The sequence below is a fragment of the Porites lutea genome, chromosome 9, assembly GCF_958299795.1.
Source record: "Porites lutea chromosome 9, jaPorLute2.1, whole genome shotgun sequence".
NCBI lineage: Eukaryota > Metazoa > Cnidaria > Anthozoa > Scleractinia > Poritidae > Porites > Porites lutea.
The window spans coordinates 2943749-2963163 of record NC_133209.1 but is presented as its reverse complement, the minus strand read 5'-3'; the positions used below and the strand labels follow the sequence as shown (position 1 = coordinate 2963163).

The 19415-nt window shown below is 43.9% G+C and overlaps 1 protein-coding gene across 1 annotated transcript; it reads left to right on the top strand.

Annotated features, from left to right (window-relative positions):
* The first annotated feature begins 342 nt into the window (after positions 1–342).
* Positions 343–19026, top strand: LOC140948138 (protocadherin Fat 4-like). Its single transcript, XM_073397362.1, has 5 exons — positions 343–12549; positions 13142–13203; positions 13579–13883; positions 14308–14540; positions 16172–19026. The coding sequence occupies exons 1-5, from the start codon at positions 343–345 to the stop codon at positions 18257–18259; spliced, it is 14895 nt and encodes a 4964-aa protein (XP_073253463.1). The 3' UTR covers positions 18260–19026.
* The last annotated feature ends 389 nt before the right edge of the window (positions 19027–19415 follow it).

The following is a 19415-nucleotide window of genomic DNA, read 5'->3' as shown; positions in this document are numbered from 1 at the left end:
TGTGCCTCAATATTTTCCTTAGAAACACACAATTTCGCATGCTCTGGTTGGCAGTTTGTGTAAAAGATATCGTTGTTTGGGTGTTATTGTTTGATCAACGTCCTGGAGCGAAGTTATTGCGAAGGAGAGTTGTTTATACAGAATGTCAGACGAACAACTCCGGCAAAGTTTGTATTTATTGTCCCGTGTAACGCATTAACGGTTTGGATTGTCGTATATATTTTGTAGTGCCCTCCGACAAGCGACAAACTGGCTATGTTCTCTCTCATTTGTGAAACTGGCGTCACAACTTCAGTATTATGACATCTTGGATGAAGTCGGAATTTCTGGAACTGGAAAGCAATGGTTAAAGAAACCCTCCTAGGCACAACGAGGGCGAAATTACAGCTTGGAACTTTGTTTTGGACGTTTGTATGCTGTTATGCAGCACTTTTGCCTTCAATATCCGCTCGGCAATACAATTTTCAAGTCCAGGAAGAATTACAGCCGGGAGCTATTGTGGGTACGCTTAACATTACACAAGGAGAAACATACTTACTCGAAAGAAATTCACCTCAGTTTGCACTCAATTCACAGACTGGGGTTATCACTACTAAATTGCGAATCGATCGTGACAATTTGAACACAAATCCTATAGTCCTGCAAGTTCGAAAAAATTCTTCTTCTTCGTCTTTCTCGGTTCACGTTCGAGTGGAAGACATCAATGATAACACGCCCGAGTTTTCATCACCCGTGTTTCTTGTGGATATTTTCGAAAATGTCCCTTCTAACAGTGTGTATTCGATCGACTCAGCAACTGACATCGATGCGGCTGAAAATGGCACGATCGATTATGCGATCGTGGCCGGCAACGAGGCTGGAAAATTCAAACTTGGAAGGAACACAACCGAATGTGGTGGGACTGCTCTATGCATCATAACACAAGGCAACCTTGATCGAGAAAAAGTCGCTGCTTACGAGATAAATATCTCTGCTTCTGACCGCGGGAAACCCTCACTGCGTTCATATTGTTTGGTGAATATTACAATTATAGATTTGAACGACAACGATCCGGTGTTTACGACAAACTCGTACAATGCTACGGTGGACGAGAACAGTCCAGCTGGAGTAGAAATTTTAGCCGTTTCTGCCACTGATAAAGATCACTCTTTGAACGGTGAAGTCATTTACTCCTTCGACCTTGATAGTGATTCAAATAACTTTGAATTAAATTCAACGACGGGGGTTATCAGAACTCGAGCACCGCTCGATTACGAGTCGAAGACGCTTTACACCTTCAAAGTGTCTGCTAGAGACCAACCACTGGGTGTTCCATCACGGCAAAGCAGTCAAGCAACGGTGGAAATTCATGTCAGAGATTTAAATGATAACACACCGCAAATAATACGGGTGGTATATGCAAACCGAAAATACCCAGCCGAAGTAATTGAAAACAGCGGTGCCAATGTACTTGTAGCCACAATTTTTGTGAAAGATGATGATGATCCACAGGGTCCGAATGGACAAGTTATCATGGAAACTTCAAATGACAATGGGAGTTTTAAAATTGAGTTTACAAGCATCTTGCCACCGAATGGCATCTCTTTGTACAACCTCAAAACTGCAGTTTCCTTGGATCACGAAAGATCTGACTTTTACAACATCACTGTCACTGTAAAAGATAGAGGGACCCCTAGTCTAAATTCCTCAGTACATGTTCTTGTTAGAGTGATAGACGTAAATGATGAAATTCCTTCTTTTGGTAAATCAGACTACTCAGCATCTGTCAGCGAACTGGCACAGAATGGCAGTTCTGTCTATCGCTTGACGGCTACTGACTTAGACATGGGAAGTAATGGCAAGATTTCATATTCAATTCTAAGTGGCAATGCATTGCACTGGTTTCAGATAAACTCTGTATCAGGCCTTATTACTACTGCTATGTCTCTTGACAGAGAGCATTTACCACAAGTATCATTGACTGTGCTTGCTAAAGACCATGGTTCGCCTCCACTTAATAGCACCACTGTTGTTATGGTATCCATAGACGATATCAATGACAATGCACCTGAATTTTCTCACAGTATTTATAACGTCACACTGGCTGAAAACATGAATCCAGGGACACCTGTTGTTACCTTAAGTGCCACAGATGACGACGTTGGAAGTAATGGGAATTTGACTTATAGGATTGACTCTACTTCTCAGATTGCTTTGGATACTTTTACCATCGGAACAAGTTCAGGATTGTTAACAACAAAGATTAAACTTGATCGCGAAGTGAAGAGCGTGTATGATATCCCCATTATTGCCTCTGATCAGGGTCTCTTACCGCTATCATCAAGAACCTTAGTGCGATTGCAGGTTACAGATGTTAATGATAATCACCCAGTATTTTATCCTGTGACTTATATTGTGAGCATCTTAACAAATGCTCAGCCCAGGGTTATTACCCAGGTGACAGCAACTGATCGTGATGATGGTACTAATGGACAAATTTTCTATCGAATTACAAGTGGGGCTGATAGCAAATTTGCCATCAACAGCTCAAGTGGCGAAATAAGTACACTGATGCCTCTTAACAGTAGTGAGAAAGGATTTTACCAGCTTAATGTCACTGCTAATGATCTAGGAGGTCTTTATGCTAAACGCGCTGCCACTGTGGAGGTGACAGTTCAGGGTCAGTCAGATGACTTACCAGAGTTTGAGCACAGTCTTTATAACTTCACTGTTTATGAAAATGAACCATCAGGGACCTATGTTGGCAAGGTCATTGCTGCCGCAAAAGACAACAGTGATAACATTCTTTACTCCATTGTGTCAGGGGATCCTCAACATGTCTTTGAGGTTGATTCTGCTGGTGGAATAATCATGCTTGATGGACATGTAGACAGAGAAAAGAGGGATAAATACTTATTGCATGTTGTAGCCAAGGCTGGAATTGTGCATCCTTTGTCAGCAACAACTTCCGTAAAGATTGATGTTCTGGACAGAAATGACAATCCGCCATTGTTTTCCCCTTCAAGTGCTCAAGTTACTATTGATGCATCCTGGCCTGTTGGAAAAGAAATATACCTAGCAAGTGCCACAGATAAAGATGCAGGTTTAAACGGAGCTGTTCGTTATAAACTGACATTTGACGGCAATGGCCTCTTAAAGGTGAACACAACATCAGGTATGGTGTCCTTGTCAAGGAAGGTTAACAGTCTAGATGATCCTCAATACCTCATTCGAGTGTCTGCATCAGACCAAGGAGCACCTCCGTTACGCAGTACCTTTATGTTAACTGTGGTAATAGTGACCAATCACCAGCCAAGATTTTTACTACCATCTTTTAATGCAAGTGTGCCAAGGAATTTGCCTGTAGGGAAGATTTTCCTGCCTGTGATGGCCGCTGATCCAGATGAAGGTGACAATGGCAAGCTGACTTATGCAATTTCTCCGATAGGCAATGAACTGGATCTGTTTGCAGTTTCCCCTGATGGAATACTATTCGTTAAGAATCAACTTAATCAGGCAGGGTCATTGTATACCCTCTCAGTTACAGTTACTGACAAAGGAAGCCCTCCTCTTTTGAGTTCTGTATCTGTGACGGTTAACATAAGAGATTCAACTGAGTATCAGCCTATTTTAATTAATGATACTGCTGCATTTTCTGTTGTGGAAAACCAGCTCCCAGGAACTATGATTGGCAGACTACCTCTTCGAAATGATGCTTCTTTAAAGTCTAAGAAGATGATTTATTCTCTGCATGACCATCATGGCAATTTTGTTATCAATCCTGTGACAGGTATTATCACAACAGTGAGAACATTTGATCGAGAGCAATTAGTTGAACAAAGTGGAAAGAATGTCTTGGTGTTTCTTGCAAAGGCAACATACGGTGACTCACCTTCCAAACAAGACACTGTAGTAGTGGTTGTTACTGTAGAAGACCAAAATGACAATATACCTGAGTTCCGTCATTCTGTTTTGTTTGTCACAGTTGAAGAATCAACTCCAGTAGGTTCAATTGTTTATAAAGTCCTGGCCAGCGACCCTGATGAAGGAGTCAATGCTAACTTTACTTTCTCAATAATGAGTGGGCCAAATTCCGAAGTATTTTCGATTGATCCTGTGCATGGAAATCTTTTTCTCAACCATTCACTTGATAGGGAAAAAGTGGATCATTATACACTTACTGTCCAAGCCATGGATACTAACAATAGAACCATGTTCTCCCAAGTGCATTTAGAAATTATTGTCGGTGACGCCAACGACAATAAACCTGAGTTCACTGAGAAGCACTTAACTGTTAACGTGTCTGAAAATTTGGCAGTATCTTCCCTAGTTGCAATGATTCAAGCAACAGATAAGGATGCTGGTGAGAACTCTGAGATTGCGTACACCATCACATCTGGAAATTTGGAAGCCGTATTTGACATCAATCACTTAACAGGAGAAGTCTTCCTTAGTAAGCCACTTAATTATGAAAGAACACAGAAGTATACATTAAATATCACAGCAGATGACCGTGGGAATCCCCCAAAGTCTACAGTGTCTTTGCTTAGCATCAATGTGATTGATGAAAATGACAGTCCTCCAGTGTTTAAAGATCAACCTTCTGTCATCAGAATGCTGGAAAATGTGACATCAGGCTCTTTGATTGCTCATTGTTCTGCAACTGACGTTGACAGTGGGGAAAATGGCCGTGTAACATATGGCATCCTTAGTCAGACTCCACCCGAGGAAATGGCTTTCGAGGTGAACCCTGTTACATGTGCCATTACCACAAGACGGATTTTAGATCGTGAAACCACCCCCCAATACAAAATTGTTATTCGAGCAGTGGATAGCGCGAGCCCTGGATCAGCGCAGCTCTCTGCTACTAAAGAGGTCACTGTTTTGCTACAAGATGTGAATGACAACAAACCTATATTTGCGACTGCACCTGCTGTGGGAATTAATGGCAATGAAGGTCCAAATACTGTTGTCACGACTATTTTGGCAACAGACACTGATACTGGAAATAATGCAAAGGTAACCTACAATATTGTCAGTGGAGATACAAGCTTTTTCCAGTTGGATGCCAACACAGGACAGTTAGTCACGCGATCACAGTTACCCAGTAATCGTCTGAATTATCAGCTAAGAGTATCGGCTCATGACGATGGTGTGCCCTCACAAGTCTCTGAGACTTCTGTGACACTCTTCAAAAAAGGGCAACCAAACAGTGGACCAACCTTCACTCAAGCTTCATACAGAGGCTCTGTTGAGGAGAATAGCAGAACTGGGACATCTGTGACTCAAGTTCAGGCAGCATTTTCTCCAAGCATACCTGGTGCAGTTATCAAGTATTACATGACCGCAGATTCTAGTAATGGTTCATTTGCCGTGAATGAAAATAGTGGTGACATTACAACTGCTGTCGAACTTGACCGTGATAATGTCTCGACAAGTGTGTTTACATTAACATTGTATGCAGTTGATATCAGTGGTCCCAGTGCACGAACAAGCAGCACAACTGTGGAAATCACTGTTGAAGATAAGAATGACAACAGTCCAATTTTTATTCAGTCTACTTACATAGCAACTGTGATGGAACAGTTACCACCTGGTGCAAGTGTCGCAACTGTGTCTGCTGTCGACAAGGATCAAGGTCTCAATGCACAAGTGCGCTATTCTATCATTGGTGCTGGTTCTTTCCAAATCAACATTGCGACTGGTGAAATCACTACACAGCAAGTGCTGAATCGCACTGTCCAAGAAGAGTACAACTTAACTGTTTTTGCAACTGATGGTGGCAATCCAGCCCTATATTCAAGCTGTGTTGTCATGGTAACAGTGAAAGATGCTAATGATAATGCACCACAGTTTGATCGCCTATTCTATGATTTTAATATCTTTGAAGAGACAGCTGTTGGGGCTATTGTGGGGACAGTGAGGGCAACAGACAGCGATACTGGAGAGAATGCCAGAATTAGCTATAGCATTGTTGGTAATCACAGAGACGTCTTCTCGATGGACCCGTTCAGTGGGCATTTGAAAGTGGCAGGAACACTTGACAGAGAGACAGTCGAAATTTACATTCTTAGTGTGTCTGCGACTGACCATGGTAATCCTCGTAAGTCTGCCTATGCGGAGGTTTATGTTAATGTGTTGGACAGAAATGATAATGCTCCAGAGTTTTCAAAGAGCATGTACCATGTAAGCATCTCAGAAGCAGCTGCAAAAGACAGTAGCATCATAACTGTCTCAGCCACTGATAAAGACTTTGGCACCAATGGGGTTGTCTCATACACTATATTGGCTGGAAACAATGACCGCACCTTTGGTATCTACTCAAACGGTACTATATACAACCTGAAGACCTTCGACCGAGAGCGGAAGAGTTCTTACCAACTTAGCATCCTAGCAAGAGATCATGCAAAACCTGTAGCAGCACAGTTGTCTAGCACAGCAGCAGTCCAGGTGACAATCACAGATATCAATGACAACAGTCCTTATTTCATCTCCGGCAATGTCACCCACGTGTCAGAGCATGCTGCAGGAGGTGATGTCATCACCACAATCATGGTGGCTGATGAAGATGCAGGAAGTAACGGAAAGGTAACCTTTGGTTTGGTTAAACTCGATGCGTTTGCACCTTTTAGTTTAGGTGCAGCTGACGGTGTACTCCGGGTATCAGGGAGTCTGGATCGTGAGGTGAGAGACAGTTATGTTGTAAGAGTGATTGCTACTGACCAAGGTGTCCCAGCAAAGCGTACAGAGAAAAAGCTGACAATCGTAGTTGATGATTATAATGACCACGCCCCAGTTTTCCAGTCAGGAGTGAGCCAAGTTCCTGTTTTCGAGAACATTTCAATCGGAAGTGAAGTTGCAAGGTTTGTGGCCACTGACAGCGACCAGGGCAGTAATGCAGAGATTCGCTATAGCATTGCTGCTGGTAACGAGAATGGTAGCTTCGAGATAGATCCATCAACTGGAGTTATCAGCACAATAAAATCTTTGGACCGTGAAAACACGCCCAGTTACATCCTTGCCATCCGCGCGTCAGATTTAGGCATACCACCGCAGTTTACTGACAAGAGCTTGAGCATTTTTGTACGCGACGTCAATGACAATACCCCTACATTCACTAAGGGTACTTATACTCCAAGTGTATTTGAAAATGACTTGGTAGCCAATGTTGTTACAGTGAAAGCCGTGGACAATGATGAAGGCCAGAATGGAGCATTAACATACGAAATTATCCGAGGCAACGATGGGGGTTTTTTCACCATCAACGCCCAGACTGGTCAGATAGGACTGACAATAGCTTTGGATAGAGAAAGGCAGGCAAAACACACCCTGAAAGTGCAGGCAAAGGATGGAGGGACGCCGCCCCTTGTGGGTGAGGCCATGGTCATTGTGGATGTGAAGGATCGGAATGACAACCCCCCTGTCTTTCAACCAGACTTCTTCAAGGCTTCAGTGAAAGAAAACTCGGGGGTGGACACGCCAGTTCTGCAAATAACTGCCACTGATGCTGATACTGGAGCTAATAGTAAAATCACCTACAGTTTGTCAGTGTCTTTTGGATCGTTTGCAATTGATGCAAACACTGGACAAGTGAAAACCACTGCTTTTCTTGATCGTGAAACTACGTCTTCGTTCGAGTTGAGCGTGTTGGCCACTGATGGAGGGATCCCTCCACAGACAGGGAAAGCTACTTTGCTCGTAAATGTGGAAGATGTCAACGATTTTGATCCTGCTTTTTCATCTGATCTGTACACTGGAACGGTGTCCCCTGGGGCTGCACCAGGGACCTTCATTATCATGGTCTCTGCCGCGGATAATGATATTGGCCCCAACGCTGAATGTGAGTACACTTTAACACCCACTTTAACACCCACGTTATCACCTGTCTTTCAAATTTCCCCTCAGACAGGTATCATCACCGTGGCACAGAACGTTCCCTCAAGCCGCTCTTCGTACTCCTTTATAGTAAAGGCTGCTAACGTGAACGCACCGCTTCGCACCGATACCACCAATGTCCAAATAAATGTGCTAACAGGTTCCTCTCCAGTCTTTCAACACCAGGACCAAAACATAACGGTCTCTGAACTGGCACCTGTAGGGACAGAAATCTTTAATGTAAATGCTACGGGGCATATTTCCTATTTCATCGCTGCGGGCAACGCCGGTAATGTGTTCGATATTGACAAACTGGATGGAGAGTTAAGAATTCTGAAGCCTTTGGACTTCGAGCAGCAAAAGAGCTACGCTGTTGTAGTAGGCGCGAGGGGTGCAGGTATACAGTCTCTGTCTAGCTTCGTGACAATCCGTGTTCTAGTTACTGATGAGAATGACAACCCTCCTCAGTTTAATCAAAGCGTTTATCGAGTACAAATTCAGGAGGAACTCCCTGAAAATACCACAGTTCTCTGGGTGTATGCGTCTGACGCTGATTCAGGACCTAACGCAGTGGTGGAGTACAAAATAGCTCCAGGCAACAGTCTGGCAAGTGCAGCGTTCCAAGTGTCCCCAAAAACAGGGCGTATATACACCAGCGTCAAACTCGATCGAGAGAACACTTCTTTGTTTACGTTTAAGGTCCGCGCTGAGAACGTCGCAAACAGATCCCTGGCAGACGAAGCCTTCGTTATTGTAAGCGTACAGGATATCAACGACAACGCGCCTGTTTTCATAGATCCTATGACAGCTTCCGTTTATGAGAACGTCTCTACTGGATTTAGAGTGGCGGTGCTGAGTGCCACCGATGCTGACACTCAGAGTAACGCGCAACTGCGGTTTAGTTTCGCGCCTGGAGGCAATCCAGATGGTGTGTTTAATCTTGACGCGAATAACGGTAGTTTGACAGTACAGAACAACCTGAATAGAGAGTACAGATCCCAGTACGTTTTGCAAGTAGCAGTGGGAGATTCCCTTCATACAGTTACGTCCAATTTCACTGTCATAGTCTTGGATGTTAACGACAACCCACCGAGATTCGTCTCAGACTCGCTATCACAGACAATCAAGGAGAAATTACCGATTGGATCAGAAGTGATGAATGTAACTGCCCGTGATGACGACATAGGAACGAACGCGGTGATCCTCTACTCCATTCTGCCTTCTCTTGCTAGCGATGTTTTCACTGTTGATCGCCAAACGGGTGTTCTCCGCCTCAGTAAAGAGTTGCTATATAAGAAACCAAGCCCTCTTGGAAACGAGAATTTGTACAATGTTACAGTGAAGGCAAGAAATCCATACTCGCCATTTTTTGAAGCGACGGTTCATGTAGTTGTGGAAGTGACTGATGCCAACGATCACAGCCCAGTGTTCACGCCAGCTTTGTACAGCTTTTTCGTCATCGTTAATACAAGAAGTGGGGAGACAATTGGGCGTGTAGAGGCGACAGATGAGGAGGACGAAGGTGTAAACGCGCGTGTGCGCTATGAAATAATCAGTGGCAATGGCTCCGCACTGTTCAGCCTTGATTCAGACAGTGGAAATGTGACAGTGGCAGGAAACATTGCTACTCCAGGTTTTTTTTTCTTGCGAATTAAGGCAGAAGATTCGGGAGATCCCTCCAAGGAAAGCGAGGCCGATGTTTACGTTGAAGTTGTTGAACGGAACAACCATTCACCTGAATTTCTTCCTCAGTATCAAGCTAGTAAGCTGGAAACCTTGCCCGTGGGGAGTGAAGTTTTAAGTGTTACCGCCACAGATCAGGATTCCGGGACAAATGGCCAAGTATCTTATCGTATAGAGAGTGCTAATCCACCCGGCTATTTTGGAATTGGAGAAAGGAATGGCTCTATATATGTTCAAAAGCCTCTGGATTACGAGCTTACTCGGCTGTTAATATTGAACGTTGTCGGCACAGATGGTGGAAAAATTCCGCGGTCAGATTCCGTGGAAGTGCGTATCACCCTCCTTGATGCGAACGATAACCGACCGACTTTTACACAGAAAGAATACCACGGATATGTACCGGAGAATACCTCCCCGGGAGCCCCTGTTGTTTCTGTAACAGCTTTAGACCCCGATCAAGGTCTTGGAGGGACCGTGGAGTACAGCATCACAAGTGGCGGCTCGGCGGGCTTATTTGAAATAAATCGGTCAAGTGGAAAAATCATAAGTAGGGCAACGTTTGACTATGAAGTTGAGGATATGTATGCATTGACTGTCACCGCCAGAGACCAAGGGAATCCTCAGTTAGAATCCCAGCCTAGCGCCAAAGTGTTGGTTCACGTTACCAGTGTAAATGAATATCCGCCCAGGTTTAACAAGTCGCTGTTTCAAGCCTCTGTGGCCGAAAACGCACCGATTGGACAGTCTGTTACTCAGATGTACGCAACAGATCAAGACAAGGGTCCGGATGGTGAAGTTATTTTTGTGCTAGTGGGCGAAAGTAACTTCCAGGGATTCAAGTTAAATCGACTGTCAGGTGTGCTAAGCGTTTCTGGAAAATTGGACAACGAACGAGCGGGTATGGTAACGCTCCAGGTTCTCGCTAAGAACGCGTTACAGACAAGAGTGACTCCTGATACTAGCGACCTAGCAAAGATAATCGTGACAGTCACGGATGCTAATGATGCCCCTCGTTTCCTTCAGAGTGTGTACAACGCGAGAGTCACGGAAGGTACTATTTCGGGGTCGTTTGTGACCAATGTTAGCGCCGTTGATGATGACTTTGCAAAATCCCCGGCAGAAGCGAGGATAAGGTATGGAATTTTGACCGGTAACATTGAAAATGCATTCATAATTGATCCAGACTCGGGTGCAATAACAACTCTTAAGAGTCTGGACAGGGAGTCGGTTTCACAGTACAGTCTAACAGTTACCGCTACGGACCAAGGACGGCCACCTATGTCTGGCAACGCCACTGTCATTGTTAGAATTGACGATATCAACGATAACGCGCCACGCCTTCCTGGTAACTGCATAGGTAGGGTGCGTGAAAAGGAGCCCGCGGGTACTCAGGTTATTACACTGACGCCTTATGACCCTGACGTGGATCCCAATCAAGGGCCGTTTACTTTTGTCATCGATGGGACCCCCAACAATGAGTTCCATTTGGACGGGAGAACTGGGGTGATAACGACTACCGTTGAACTTGATCGCGAGGTCACCGCCTCTTACAATCTGTCGATACGAATATCCGACGGTGGCTCCCCACAGCAATCTGCCGTGTCATACTGCGAAATTCAAGTACAGGATGTCAATGATAATCCACCCCGACAGACTTCACGAATCGTGCACGTGAACATCAACAACAGCTTGCCATCCGGGGACTTGGCAAAAGTGCAGCCTGAAGATCCCGATGTTAATGACGTGTTTGTGTGCGAGATACTGCAGGATAGCAATGGACTGTTCGGGTTTGCTCCTGGAAGCTGTGTACTGAGGACAAAAAACAAACAAACGGGAAGCGTGGTTATGGATTTAAAGGTGAACGGTTCTGATGGAAAGTGGGCCGTGTCTTACGATGTACAGGTCCGATTTGTGACATTTAACCTACAAACTTTCGCTAATAGCTTAACAGTGCGAGTACAGAACACGAGCCCCGAGCGATTCCTTTCACAGTCATATCAGAAATTCTTGAACTCCATAAACGTCATTGTCTCGCCGCTTGGATACAATTCGCAGCTCTTTAGCATCAAATCCGCAGGAGTTGGCCTTGTAGACTTAACAGTAGCGGCCAAAAAACCTCAGGCGTTTGAATATATGAGGCGAGAGGAACTGTCTACCGCGCTGAGAAACAACAGAGCTGATTTGGAAAGAAATGGTAATGTTAATATTCAAAATGTGGATTACACTCCTTGTACCGCCAGCAGTCCTTGTCAAAATGGAGGCGAGTGCACAAGCTATATGTACAACCTTGGCACTGTTACTACCCTGGAGACCACACCTGTTATCTTTCTGTCAGTGGATTACGAATGGCGTTTTAGCTGCGTTTGCAAACCAGGTTTTGGCGGTAAGACTTGTGCAGTAAGCGAGCAAGGCTGCAACCTTAATCCATGCAAGAACGGTGCCACGTGTTTGGACAAAGACTCCTCGTTTTCATGCCGGTGTCCATCAGGTTTTACCGGTCATACCTGTTCTGATGATGTCAACGAGTGTGAGCCGAATCCCTGCAAGAATGGCGGAACCTGTAAGAATCTTATAGGGAGTTACCAGTGTGACTGCAAGCCGGGATATTTGGGTAAGAATTGCTCGTCTGGATACGATTTTTGCCGGGTGGCCTCTGTCACCTCCTGGGCCACACCCAGGTGTACCTGCTCTCAAGGACAGCTGTGTCAGTGTTCCTGTATTGGCTTTGAATCTGCTTCCTACCTTCAGCTTCCTACTTTGGAAAGTCTGCAGCAAGGTAACTTCAACAACATCACTTTCGAGTTTGCTTCGTCTCAGAGCGACAGCTTGTTGCTGTACAACCATGACGGACAGAACAAGGTGGATTCGGATTTTATTGCCATACAGATCGTCGGTGGAAAGCTTCGACTGTCGTTCAATCTTGGATATACAAGGAGTCCTGTTGTTGTGGAGGCGGAAAACTTTGTAGCTGATGGAAAATGGCACACGGTTATGGCCATTAGAAATAGGAAGGTGAGTTCAGATTCTTTATTATTTTTTTAAGTGTAACGAGGTTTCAATTGTATAGAAAAGTTGGTTGTAGTTCAAACAACATTAGTAGTTGAATATCTCTGTGTGCTGCAACGCTTCTTTGAAATCACTTCCGCGCCACTTCTGTTTGGGCAGCGGATGCTAAGAGCTTACGCTTCTACCTAGATCGTCCTTACGCGAAAGCCAGATGAAATCTTTTCTCGGGGAGAAATGCCCTTTTGGCAAGTATCCCATTGAAGAAAACCGCTGACACTAACCCAATATGGCCGTGAAAGTATGTTAAGGGCCAAAATATATATGTTTCAGTAACTTCAACTTAATGTTCGTTTAGCTTACCATATTTAGAAATGTTGCACTATAATTCTACAGCTAACGTGAATGTTGGCAACTCGAAAGCTGTCCCTCCTCCAAAGATGGTCTTTTCTTTAACGTCTCTATATGATACATGCTTGTGAATGTATTTTAGAATAATTGTTAATAATAAGTAATGCCCTGTTAACAGTGTAAAAATGAAGCTGAAGTTGAAGTGAATCCCTTGGCTAATGACTAATATTGTTTGTAAAATTTTGGACAGGTTGGTGAGGTTTCCGTTGATTCATCTGCTCCAGTGAGCGTCTCATCTCAAGGACAGTTACAGTAAGTAGTCACCTAAAAAAAACACCTTTGCTTATCTGTCACCCGTCTACTCTTCCCTTCCCCTCCCCTCCCCCTCCCTTCCCCTTCTCTACTCCTCCAGTTGAAGCTTTATGAAAAAGGTAACCCTCCCACTCTTCCATTTTCCTGAACGGCTGGCATTCTGGGAATGGTTGTTTTCTTGCACTGCTTGACACTATAAAGTTTCATGATTTAAAGCGTGCAGAATTTCCCGCTAACACAACTTGTCATCGAACTTGAAATCCAGCAGTCGATTACTGTAGTACGAAAGTAGAAAATCCTGCTTTTCGCGTCCCAGGTTTAAACACATTTGAGACTAGAAGCCCAAACGCTGATGCACCCTTTGATTTTATACAGGAAACTGGACTTGCTCGGGGCACCGCTTTTTTTAGGTGGGGTCAGAGATCTGGACAGTGCACTTGCTCATCCGGGACAACACATTCAAGCTGATGATTTTCTTGGCTGCATGCGCAATGTGTTCATCAATGACAGGAAACTGGATCCAAGTTTAGCCAAAGATTCCGCTGGCATTTCTGACCGCTGTCCTCGACGTGGCCAGTGTTCTGATGGTCTGTGCAAAAATGGCGGGAAATGTGTGGATTACTGGTTTGATTATGTGTGTGAGTGCAAGACAGGTTATAGCGGCAGGAATTGTGAAGAAGGTAAGCTTTAGGTTTCAACACATATCCTTTCCCCCTTCCATTAAGAAAGTGGTATTGTTCAGTTTAAATCGCTCTAAGGGCGAGTTAACTTTCACAAAGAACTGAAAACTCATCAAGTCTAAAATGCATTATTGCTACTCGCAAAACTTTGACAAATTACAGATCCAGCATAGCAAAACACCTTTCACACAGGGCGCCTTCATAAGTAATGGAGCGCGCAAATCTTACTCCTGCGCGCGTAGAGTCGCGTGTTCCGAACTTGATTACATCTCGTATTAGCTAACCGCTTGTTTTCGTAAGCTACTTTTGATTTCTGGAGCCTATGCAAATGAAAAATGAAAATTGGTTTTAAATTAGTGAAAAAAGGTATTGTGTGGGTGGCAAATAAATTTACTTAAAGGTTTCTTACTCTCTCACTCTGTAGAAGTACAACCAGTGAAATTCGGCGAGAACAGCTTTCTGGCATTACAGTTTAAGGAACGCTATCGCCGCGAGCGGCAGCGTGAAGACAGAGAAGGCGACGCAGTTCGGAAAAGACGAGCCCTGCCTCCAAGTAGTGAACGGTTCTCCATTCGTTTTCGCACTCGAAACGACGGGCTGCTTCTCCTCGCTACAGACTCAGTTGTTACCAGTGTATCAGGGTACACTGTGGTGGAGGTTAGTCTCAAAACTTTATTTATTTATTTTTTCGATATCAATTCAGGCGAGTAGGAAAATGAGCCGACTCAACTTTCACAAAGACTTTAGGGACTTTTACTAGGGACATGGAAATAATTGGCCAATACAGTAAAAAACCGCGTATAAGAACCTAAGTTTTTTTCAAGCTAGGCTAAGAAGGTTCTTTTAAAAATGGTGCTAACTGGAAAATTAGGCTACTCAGGTTCTTAAAGAGGTTCTTATTTTTAAAAATAAATGAGGTGTTTGTCATTGGTGGGTGTGGCCTATTTTGGGCCTATTTTTGGTATTGCATGCATAATATGTTGTAAAAATCCCTTTAATCCAAGCATATTAAAGCCATTTATCAAGTTTATGAAAAGCTATGCTAGTTAAACAGAACAAAAACAACATTAAAACATGATACTTTGTTTCATCTTTATTTCACTAACTGGTGGAGCTTGTTCTATTAAATTTGTGTATTTAGTGGTAGACAGAATTTCTCAAAATAAGAACCTGTCTAAAAATTGTGGGCTAAAACAGGTTCTTATGTAAAAGGGGTCTAAATGGACAATATTAGTCTATCAGGTTCTTAAAATCTAGGTTCTTATATAAGGCGAATCTTTGCTAACGTCACTGTTTACATTTTTCCTCATTAGCATACGACTTAACTCATAGAAGCCGTGACCGCACATATGAACTAAATGCAAAACGTGAAAGAGCTGATTAAGTTGAGCAATTTGTGCCATTTTCCGCTCTTTGCAAGCAATATTGAAAGAAATATCAGCCATCAAAAACTGCGAAATTGCTGTGTGGCGAAAAAGTTAATGAGCCATACATTCTCTGTAAAATTTTGAGTTTTCAGAAGAGAATTTCTCCGAAACCATTCGGTGTATTGGGCTCAAATTTTCAGGGATAACTGAAACTGTTGTGTTATTTCAATATTCAGAGTTTTTATTTTATTAACGTCGTCAGATAGTGATAGCATATGTGAATGAGGCAAAAAGTTAGGTTTGTTTAAGTTACGTTGAGAAAACACGCTTCATTTTTGCAATCAGTCTTAAAAATTATTTACTGTAGAAACAAAGACACAACCGCCTTCGTGACCTGCTTGGGTTACACCCGTTTCTTCTTCGCACGAGTTGCAAGTTTCCCTGCCCTTATTTTTGGTATGCGCCTATTCCATATTTTCCCGCGCTTCGTATCCGTTGCGTTCTCCCTGCTGTGTACTTTTTCATGTTTTCCCGCGCTTAAAGGTTGATTTCCACTGACAAGTCTTTGGGTACGCATGTTAACGCACGCAAATTTTAATTACGTAAATAAAGTAGAGGCAAGATAAAGAGTGCTGAGCTTAAACGAGAGGTTGAGCGAGGTTTAACTTTTATGCTTACGAGCAACCTTTCATGCATTGCCTCTATTTTATTCGCGAACGTAAATTTTACGCACGTACGCACGTGAAAATTACGCGACACTGGAAATCAACCCTAAAGTAGGTTGAATCTGTAGCTGACTTGCGTTACACGTTTTTTCTCCTCGTTTGGTTGGGGTTTTCTCGCTTCTCTACTTGTTTTGATTTTTAGTTCGTTTTTCACGACAATCATTCTTTTAACCATTTTTTTTGCCTTCTTTATCAGATAAAGTCAGGTATCCTCAAGTACACCTTTGGAAATGGAGGCGACGCGGCCAGTTTTACTGTTGAGTCTCCCGTTGTGACGGACGGCGAGTGGCACAACGTTACTCTTTTTCACCAAGGTAAAAGCGTGGCTGTCACGCTCGACGGCGAGTCCCGCACCAAAATGTTTGATGCTGCTGCACATGACTTCCTGGGAAAGAACATCCAAAGCTGGTTTTTGGGCGGATATAATTCCTCTTTAACGGCCCTGAGCCTGAAAAAATTTCGCGGTTGTATGGAAGATTTGAGCATCGATGACCTTCATGTTTCCTTCTCTGGGCCGAACAAGTTTGCGGTGATTTCTTCACCAGGTGGGGCGGTCGAAGAGGGATGCGACGGATCAGGAGCGTGCGCGACAGTTCAGTGCCAAGATCCGCTCAAACCTTATTGCTTTGAAGAGTGGGAGGGTTACACCTGTATCAGCGATGTTCAGTGCAAATCGAACCCGTGTAAAAACAACGGAGTTTGTTTACCGCAGAAGGATGGAAGTTTTAACTGTGAATGCAAGGGAGACTTCAACGGAGAAACTTGTGCTATACCTGGAGTATGCTGGCCTCATCCATGCGACGACGATAAGTTATGCCGCGTTGGTGATTCAGGGAAGTTTGATTGTTATGTGGCGAGCGGACGAACGGGAGATACGGGAAGCTCCCTGAGTCCCGGAGTAATCGCAGCCATCGTTTTTCTAGTCGTTTTGGTCATTTTGATCGTCGTGGCGGTGATAGTTGCTCGTCGTTATCGCAGACAGCGACAAAAAGCAGCCAGCAGGGCGCCGGCGGAGTTTGACGCGACCGCGGGTACGGAGGTAGCTGCGGACGTGCAAGAGGCTTCCCAAAGAACGTCCCCGTCTCACAGCAGTGACGATAGTGGCGTTGTGATCCGTAATCCCAGCCAGAAGTCCTTGACAGATTTACGACAGTCTGCGCTTCCAAACGGAAAGGATATAGTCATACATAATGTCGGTGCGCCGGAGGATTATCAAATCAAGCTTACGAAAACTTCTCAAGAGAAAATCGACCCAGGTTTCTCCGAGTCCGACGGAGAGTTTATTATGAGGAATGGAATGGTTTTGGGAATGAAGGAAACACCCATCAACAGGGCGGATATATCGGGGATATCACGGGCTCCCAACCATCGGAGCACACCACTAGACAGGGAAGGTGGCCGGCCATTACCCAATAGCAGATCAAGGAACCGGGAGAGAAAAATCCCCAATCCTCACTTTAGGCATGGTATGGATAAGAGGCAACCGCTGTCCAGAAGCGTTTTGGACCCTAGATTGCGCGGTCCAACAAACTCAAAGCCCTCGCGGCGTTTCCGGAAAGGCTCGCTGGGATCTTCGAGCAGCGACGAACCTCCGGATTTCTCTGATGTCGGTCACAAGTCTGATGATAACAACTCTGAACGACTGGAGCACTACGACATTGAGGTTGCGAGCCTCGGATATAGTGAAGTTTCTTATCAATACGATCCGAATACTTTCAGAGACCAGTCGTTGAATCGTCGTGAGCCCCCGGGCTTGTCCGCGGCAGAGATCGAGAGACTCCGTAAACAACCGCCATCGGGTAGTTTACTTGATGCGGTGTCTTCCATTAGTGACGAAGATGCTCCGACGATCGATAAGTTGTCGAGTGTTCTCGAAGTTCCGGACACTTCAAGTGAGAGCTCGGACGATACGTTTACGTGCAGCGAATTCGAATACGACAATGACGAACCGAGCCGAGAGGATTACGAACGTGGAAATATGGTGTTTTCAAAACTTGCCGATGAAGACATAATAGGTAACGACAAACACGCGAAAGCAACAGTTGAAAACGATGGACGAACATCTCACAGGGGCTCGATCAGCACCCTGCACTTCAGCGACGAGGAAATCTTACCTCCCACTTTGAACAGTAAACCCGCAAACGGGTCAAAAGATTTGTTTAACTGGGACGATGTGTTAAACTGGGGACTTCGTTATCACAACCTTAGAGGAGTTTACAAAGACATCGCGCAATTGAAAGATTCTTCAAGTCCTCGGAGAAGGAAAGACGAAGAATATGTCTAAATTGTTGAAATTGAAATATAGGACATTATTTTTTAAGAGTGGACCAGTTATTTATTGACACTTACAGAGCATTACCTAGATTATCAAGAACGAGGTGTATATAACGTTTTAGTTAGAAGTGTTTTATGTACAAACACTTTTTTGTTATGCCTTCAAATATGAACAAGGTTAAGATTCAGCTTAAAAGCGTTCGTAAGCTTCTTTTGGAAGACAAACCTCTGCAATTTTCCACTATGTTGGGGTGCGCTTCAGATATGAACGAGTAAACGTTTTTCTTAATCTTATTGTTTTCTCTGAAATTCCAACCAATTTCATAATTTTACAAATGTCGTTTTGTTACGTCATTACTCCAGGACTCAAACAAAAGATCGCTTTACCAAACAGTTTTATTTTGTACGTTTTTCAATGCTTTTAACGAAGTTAAAGCGTTTTTCCAGTTTCATTCGGAGGAAGTTTACATTAGGTATTGAATCGTTCACCTATTAACCAACCATGTACAGTACAAATACGTCAAAAGCAAGGGTAAGTTTACGTTGTCAGGTGATAGTCAAGATGCCATCGTGACTGGCCGTTAGAGAGTACTCAACCGTTTTTATGACACGCTATTCTTTCTGTTTCATTACTTTGTATCTCGCATGCTTTTGTACGTTTTACATTTTTATTAGAAAATGAGGGATTTTCTCTTGCAAAATGAGTGAATTGTTAAAATTTGTTCAGAATAATTCGAATAATTGCGAAGAATGATGATTAAATTATCTTTTTATAAATTGCCGTTGCAAATAACTGTTCTTTCATCGTTTGTTTTAAAAACGGCACAATCATGTGTAAACACTATGGGCGTTTCAGAAGAAACAGCACAAAAAGCTTGTCATTGACCTCTAAATATTTGTTTTTTTATTTGAAATGCTTGCGGTTGACCCCAAAATAACACTTGGTTTGGCCTTCATTTGCCAAGCTCTAAAAATTGATTCAGGGGGTAGGGGGAGGGTTGGGTTGGGGTTTACATGAAAAAACAAAGTGAAAAAGGGTCTTTAGGGTAACAAGGGGGGGGGGGGGAGGGTGGGGTGTCAAGGCACCCCTGGAGCCTCCTCCCCAAACTCGTCGGTGACCGGTCGTTTCGTCAACGAGTCGTTTTGCCTACGTGTTAGGTGGTTTC

Excerpts from the sequence above, each read along its gene's own strand:
- LOC140948138 (XM_073397362.1), top strand. The coding sequence starts at position 343 with ATGGTTAAAGAAACCCTCCTAGGCACAACGAGGGCGAAATTACAGCTT. Across the intron at positions 13,204-13,578 it reads TCATCTCAAGGACAGTTACA|GAAACTGGACTTGCTCGGGG; the intron begins GTAAGTAGTCAC and ends GATTTTATACAG. Across the intron at positions 14,541-16,171 it reads CAGGGTACACTGTGGTGGAG|ATAAAGTCAGGTATCCTCAA; the intron begins GTTAGTCTCAAA and ends CTTCTTTATCAG.